The 7,760-nt window shown below is 40.3% G+C and overlaps 1 protein-coding gene across 3 annotated transcripts in view; it reads left to right on the forward strand.

Annotated features, from left to right (window-relative positions):
* Positions 1–5,496, forward strand: part of LOC109934435 (heat shock protein 105 kDa) — an 83,704-nt gene extending 78,208 nt beyond the window's left edge. For all 3 annotated transcript variants that reach the window (XM_048598297.1, XM_048598295.1, XM_048598298.1), the window contains 3 exons: positions 3,529–3,648; positions 3,724–3,885; positions 4,850–5,496. In XM_048598297.1, the coding sequence (XP_048454254.1) occupies positions 3,529–3,648; positions 3,724–3,885; positions 4,850–5,068 (501 nt within the window). In that variant the 3' untranslated portion in view covers positions 5,069–5,496. The remainder of the gene's footprint in view (positions 1–3,528; positions 3,649–3,723; positions 3,886–4,849) is intronic.
* The last annotated feature ends 2,264 nt before the right edge of the window (positions 5,497–7,760 follow it).

Consider the following 7,760-nt stretch of genomic DNA (forward strand, 5'->3'; position numbering starts at 1 on the left):
GTTTCCTCCACAAGATATACAGGCATTCTTGACCCTTCCTGGTTCTACAGGGTTCCATTCCAATGTGTGTCACTTGGCCTGCAAGAGAGAGGGAAGAATATCAGTGACTGTGACACAAAGTACTTGGTTGACGCAGCTACCGTACCTGAATAGTGGTTATATAGAAGCAGCAATTGATGGATTTGAGGGTAATGGAATTGTTAAGAATGTGAGTGAGATGGAGTATCTAGATTGAATGTGAAGACACATTCTGGCTGATGATTTTCTCACGAGTGAGGCCCATAGACTGTTTGTTTGTAGCACTACTGCCAGGTCCTTTGGCTCCGGAGTCCAAGTGTTCAGCACCCAAAGAAGCTGCTTCCACACTTTGCGAGGATGATCCTTGAGGGTCTTGTTACTCCTTCAGAACAGGTCCATCTCTCATTCGGTGCATCTCCATCATGATGTCTGTAGTACTTGAATCAGCCTGAGATCCTCTGCACCTTTCTGTTCCATGTGCATATTTAAAATTGCAGCAGTATTATTCAGTAGAGCTTCCCATTCTTAATTATAGATTGTCAACAATTGAACCCCAAAACATTGATACTTGGGGCATTGCACTTTTATTTTTTGCCAAGCTAAAAATTACCCATTTTTACCTATTCTCTGCTTTCTGACAACAAATCAACCCTCAGCCCATGATAATATGTTTTCCGTGTGTTTGTGTGTGTGTGTGTGTAGTGACCATTTGATGTGGTATCTTACAAATGCCTTCTGGAAATTCATAATCTATCTGATAATTTAGAATCATGGAATCCCTACAGTGTAGAGGCAGGCCATCAGGTCTAAGCCAACCCTCAAATGACCATCCCAGCCAGACCCACCACCCCTACCCTATCCCTGTAGCTCTGCATTTCCTATGGCTGATCCACCTAGCCTGCAGATCCCAGTCAAATATAATTTCACAAAACCGTGTTGACTTTTATCTGATTGCATTTAGATTTTCTGACTGTCCTGCTTCAACTTCATTAATGGGTTTCAGCATGTACTGTATGAAAGATGGTAAGCTGACTATTGTATAGCTTCCTGCTTTGCCTCTATCTCTTCTTTTACAATTTTGAGATACTTCTAAAATTGAGGGAATTTTTAGAATCACAGCAGCCATTTCTTTTAAGACCTTAGGAAAAATTATCTATCAGGACCTGGGAGCCTGTCAACATTTTTTTATAGTTTTAATAATTTTTTTCAGTTTCCTTTCCTTGGTGATCATAACTGTTTTAAATTCCTTCATCCCTTTAAGCATTTAGGGCTGAATCTTCGTTTTTTTTTGGCTAAGTGTAAATCACATCGGGATTGGTGCACTGATTGGAGATTTCTAACCAAATCTTACCAAACTTGTCACATTAATTGCTGTACTCAACCCTTTGAGTATCACACCCATTTTCTGCCCTATCTTACCAAGTGCCATTCCATAGCATAGAATGGACATCCTCAGTGCAGAGGCCAGCTTTAAAAACTTGTTGGGGACAAGCACTGTTAACCCATTGCTGCCCTGCACAGTTCCTGGTATTTGTCCTAGAGATGGCAAACAGAGGGAAATTGGTGCCCTGTTTTTCAGGCAGAGACCTAGAGTTCCTGCTGAATGAAGTAGTGGACAACTGGGATTTCACTTCCCTCACAACTGGGAGTGGAGGGCTGGACATGAGACCAGGCCAGTCTGATCCAAGGTTACCCAATGGGTAAAGTAGTCTCAGCCCATCTGGAGGAATGCACAGTACCACAGGGAGAATATCATGTCCTTTATTTACTTCTCCACTGGGTAAGATTGACAATCTTCTCTCTGATACTTCACCCACTTTCCACCAAGGCTCATAATCTACTACTCTCACCATTGCCTGTAACATCTTCCTCATTTGCCCTCACCCACTCCAGCCCACGACACTTTTATCCTTGTATGCTCTCTGCACTGCCTGCTCACTTGCTTGGAACATTTTGTCAGTTTTATCTCTCCCATAACAGCTGCTCTCATTTCAGGAGGGTGAAAAACTCATAATAAGGCAGAAGAAGTCAAGATGAGTGGCATGCTGCCAATCACTCAGCTCCTCACCTCTTTTGAGAGGATGCTGACTCTGACAGCTAGCTCCAAGCAGCCTCCAGGCCTGGACTGGTCCTCGGGTGCTGCCCTTGACTTACTGTTCTGGAATCCCTAGAGCAAAAGCTAATTCTCTTTAGCTCTCCCGACAACAGTGACAAGTCCAGTTTGAGTTCTGCCAGGTCCACACAGCTCCTGACCTCATTTCAGCCTTGGTTCAAACATGAGCAAAAGAGCTGAATTCTAAAGTTGAGGTGCAAATGACAGCCCTTGACATCAAGGTTGTATTCAATCAAGTGTGACTTCAAGAAACCTGAGTAAACCTGGTATCAATGGGAATCGGGGGCAAACTCTGTGCTGGTTGGAATCATACCTGGCACATAGGAAGATGGTTGTAGTTGTTGGAGGTCGGTCACCTCAGCTACAGGACATCGCTGCCAGAACTCCTGCAGAGTAGTGTCCTAGGCCCAGCTGTTTTCAACTGCTTTATCAATGACCTTCCTTCCATCGTAGGATCACAATTGGGGATGTTTACTGATTATCATAAACATTCAGCACCATTCTCGACTCGGATACTGAAGCAGTCCATGTTCAAATGCAACAAGATCTGGACAATATCCAGGCTTGGGCTGACAAGTGGCAAGTAACATTCACACCACACAAATGTCAGGCAATGACTATCTCCAATAAGACACAAACTAACCGCTGCTCCTTGACATTCAATGGTTTTACCATCATCACTATTAATATCTTTGGGGTTCCCATTGACCAGGAACTCAATTGAACTCATCACATAAACACGCTGGCTACAACAGCAGGTAAGAGGTTAAGAATGCTGCTGTGAGTAACTCACCTCCTGACTTCCCAAAGCCTGTCCACCATCTATAAACCACAAGTCAGGAGTGTATTGGAATACTCCCCACTTGCCTGGAAGGATGTAGCTCCGACAACAGTATGTAGGCAAGCTTGAATGAGAGAAATTTGAAGATTATTAAAAGAACAGTGAATTTGAAGGAGAGGACAACATTATCAGAGACCAAAAGTGAGATCACGGAGAATAAATAATCCTGCAGCACCTGAGGGAAGAAAGGAGAGAAAATGTCTTGAACAAAGAGTGAAATCACAAGGTGTGCCCTCAAAGAATAGGACAGTAGATAATGGATTAAAGAGCTGAAATAGCAGGAGCATGAAAAGGTGCTCCAACTAAGAATTACTTGGAAGCAGAAAGTGGAGGTTCTGGCTCCAGATGACAAATCAGGAAGATCAACATAAGACAGGCCACTGTCACTTCACCACTCTTACGAAATTATAGCAGAAGTATTCTCATTTGGTTGTGGTTTTCCGGAACATTTCATTTGAAATATCAAAAGTAGCTGCAAAATTATAGTTTAAAATTGAGCTTTTTTTGTGTATAACTCTATCTTACTAAACACATCTCTTCTTTTAAAATTCTGTAGAAATTAGGTACCCCAGTTCAAGACCGATATCTGGAGAATGAGAAACGGCCAAAAGCCTTTGGTGAGCTTAGGCAAAGACTGCAGTATTATGCAAAACTAGTGGAAGAATCCAGAAATAATGTAAGCAAAATTTCACAAGTGCAATTTATCTCTGAATGAAGCAGATTGGAAAATTAATATTCATATATTTTACAGATTGAAAAGTATAACCATATAGATGTTTCTGAAATGGCAAAAGTGGAAAAGGCAGTGAATGAAACCATGGAATGGATGAATAAGGCAATGGACACACAGGCCAAACTGAATTTTGATCAAGATCCAATAGTACATGCATCTGAGATTGAAGAAAAACAAAAGGTTATGTCTCTTTTGTATTAAATTGATATGTTGCAACAGACTTAATGTGCCTTTCTAAGACCATGTAATTAGAATTTGAGGATTACAAAACAAGGTAGAGTCTGAATAAGCTTTGCATTAAATTGGATCAGAGTCAGAGGTCTGTGACAGGCACATAGAATTCTTGCACTGAAGATAGGCTGCCCTGCAGATTTCGAGAACCTGTCTCTTTTGGAGCTGGAATAATTCTGGTAACCTTTTATTTTCTGTGCCTTTCTAATACATTTACTTTTTGGAATGGTGATCAAAGCAATTTCTCATAATTAAGAATTGATTCACCATTGACCAATGCATTTCAATTTCCAACTTGCCCTGATAATACAAACCAGGCCCTTACAGGATATGATCACTGGTCACTCCCAAATTCTTTATTTTAATTGAGTACTCATTGCCCTGCATCTTCCTGGAATTACTTTGCATTTTATTCACATTAAATTCCATCTGCCAAGTTTCAGGCATTCTACATAACTGACAACCTTCAAAAATAATTGAATCTTCTTTCTGTTATTATCTACTACAAGTTTAAGGTTATTTCATGTTCTTTAACTTTCACAAAGGTTGAGTTCACCAAACGTCCTGAAATGTTTGTTTTTATAATCAGGATAGTTTTAATTTACTGTTATGCTATACCTTACTATCCCAATTCTCAATCCAAGCAGCATGGGCTTTGTTATTTCTACCTGAACAAATTATTTTCCAACCTCAGTCTAAGGTCAATATCTCCCAATAATATTCTACTGGCTCAATATGCACATTTGAAATGCTTAATATTATCACCCAAATCTCAACATTGAGCAAATTGCTAGGATTTTGATGTGTGTGTGTTTTATGGGAGTTGTTTTGAACATGAACTATACATAAAGTTAAAACATTCTTAACAAATATAAGTAACAATGTCGGTAATTTTCTCAACTTTTCTTCATAGGAGCTCGATGCTATCTGTAATCCAATAGTAACAACACCCAAGCCAAAAGTAGAGATTCCTAAAGAAGGAAACCACTTGAACAGTAAAACTAATTCTAAAAATGGAGGAGGGGGAGAGCCACTGGAGAGTGAGGACCTTGCCAAGGATACAGAAATTCCTTCCCAAAATGGTGACTGTCACCCAGGAGAGAGCTTCACGACCAACATGGATTTGGATTGATCAATAGAAATGTAAAAGAAATATCTTCTCTCTACCAATTTCTACTTTGTTTTCTTTTAATGTTTCTAAATGCCCAGCCGATTCATTTCTAAAAAGCTTTTGCAACACATTTTGTTCAGTACCTAACTAGTGAAGAGTTCATCTATTTAATGTGTACAATGTGTGGGGTAAATGCTTAAAAACAATGGTAATGTTAAATTCCTGTGGAATTGTAAATTTCTGTTAGTCACCTACAGAGCATAATGCATCAGAGTATTTTGTAAAGTTTTGCTCCATCAGTTTGGGTATTTAAAGCATGAAGTTCTAACTGGTGCATGTTTCAACAGTAGTTGGGCATATATATGTACTTGAAGTTTTTTGTTTTTCTTCATTTGTGTAGTGTTAAGATGACAATGGGACCCAAATAAATTGAATAACTATTGAGTGAATTAAGCTGTATGTTACTTTCTACCAGAGATTAAAATATTCAACATTAAATTTGGGGGAAAATGTTCTTGGCTAAATGTCTTAATTGTTTTCCCAGTTGTTCATTGCTTAAGAGAAATTTAGAAAATCAGTTCTTTAAAATAAATTCCAGATGATTCTCTTCAAAAACTGAACAATGGTCTATTTTGGGCTAGTTTTGTTTTCCTTTCATTCATTCATGAGATGTGGGCAATGCTGGCTAGGCTAGCATTTATTACCCATCCCTAATCTCCTTTGAAAAAGTGTGATGAGTTGCTGCCTTGAACCTCTAGTCCCTGAGGTGGAGATGTACCCACAATATTCTCGAGGAGGGAGTTCCAGGATTTTGAACCCACAACAGTGAAGGATGGTGTTATAGTTCCAAATCAGATTGATGTGGATGGAAACTTGCAGGTATTAGTCTTCCCATGCATCTGCTACTCCTGTCCTACTAAGTGGTGGAGGTCATGGGCTTGGAAGACTCTGTTGGAGTAGCCTGGCCAGTACCTCTTTGTTTGTTTGATGTGGGCATCACTGGCTAAACGTTATTGCCTATCCCTAAATTTCTCAAAGGGAGTTAAGAGTCAACCATACTGCAGTTGGTCTGGTGATGTAGGGCAGACCAGCTAAGGATGACAGAGTTCTTTCCATTAAGGACATTATTAAACCAGATGGGGGTTTTTACAACAATATACAGTGATTGCATGTTCTCCATTAGAACACCTTTTTATTCCAAATATGTATTGAATTGAAATTCCACCATGTGCCATTGTATGATATGAATCTACATCCCCAGAGCTAATCCAATTACATCACCACAACACCACCACCTCTCCTTGCTGCAGCGCATCTTGGATGATGTACTGTAATTCATACGCTATTATATATGCTATTTGTACACCCATTATACAGGTTCTGCACTCTGTTTATCATAAACAATTTGAAATCAACATCCTGGCAGATCAGTTGCCTGTTAAATTTTCTAAAAATGAGCCCAATTACTTCATTACATGCAAATGTTGGAATTCCTGGTGAATCAGTTGTTACTTTGTTCAAAAATGGTCCAAATGCCAGCTTACAGTGGTTAACAAGCCACAAATAAAATAATTTGTAGATGCTGTCATGAAGTTATATTTATTTTTTATTAATTTGTGGGATGTGGGCATCATTGCTGGTCTCTATTTACCCTTGAGAAAGTGGTTGTGAGCTGCCTTCTTGAACCACTGCAGGCTTCATGCTGTGAGGCCTCATGCTGTTGATCCACAATACCATTAGGGAGGGAATTCCAGTGTTTTGACTTGGCAACAGTGAAGGAACAGCAGTATATTTCCAAGTCAGTCTGGTAAGTGACTTAGAGGGGAACTTGCAGATGGTCATGTTCTTATGTATCTACTACCCTTGTCCTTCCAGATGGAAGTGGTTGTGGGTTTGAAAGGTGCTGTCTAGGAACCTTTGAATTTCTGCAGTGCATCTTTGTAAATGGGACATATTGCTGCTATTGAGCGTTGGTGGTGGACTGAGTGGATGCTTGTGATGTGGTGCCAATTAAGTGGGCTGCTTTGTCTTTGGTGTCAAGCTTCTTGAGTGTTGGAGCTGCATCCATCCAGGCAAATGGAGAATATTCCATCACACTCCTGACTTGTGCCTTGTAGATGATAGATGTAGGCTTTGGGGAGTCAGGAGGTGTGTTATTCACTACAGTATTCCTAATCTCTGACCTGCTATTGTAGCCACGGTGTTTATATGGCAAGTCCAATTGAATTTTTGGTCAATGGTAACCTCCAGGATGTTGACAGTTGGAGATTCAGTGATGGTAATACTATTGAATGCCAAGGGGTGATGGTTAGATTTTCCCTTTAATGGAGATGTTCGTAGCCAGGCATTTGCATGAATGTTACTTGCCACTTGTCAGCCCATGCCTGGATATTATCCAGATCTTGTTGCATTTGGACTTGGATTGCTTCAGTATCTGAGGAGTTGCAACCAGTGCTGAACATTGTGCAATCATTGCCAAACATTCCCACTTCTGACCTTATGATGGAGGGAAGGTCATTGATGAAGTTAACTGAAGATGGTTGTGTCTGGGACCCTACCCTGAGGAACTCCTGCAGAGATGTTCCAGAACCTGAAATGACTGACCTCCAAACACAACCATCTTCGAATGTGTCAAGTACGATTCTAACCACTAGAGAATTTGGCCCTGGATTCCCATTGATTCCAGTTTTGCCAGGTTCTGTGATGCCACACT

The sequence above is a fragment of the Rhincodon typus genome, chromosome 6 (assembly GCF_021869965.1).
Source record: "Rhincodon typus isolate 14 chromosome 6, sRhiTyp1.1, whole genome shotgun sequence".
Taxonomy (NCBI): domain Eukaryota; kingdom Metazoa; phylum Chordata; class Chondrichthyes; order Orectolobiformes; family Rhincodontidae; genus Rhincodon; species Rhincodon typus.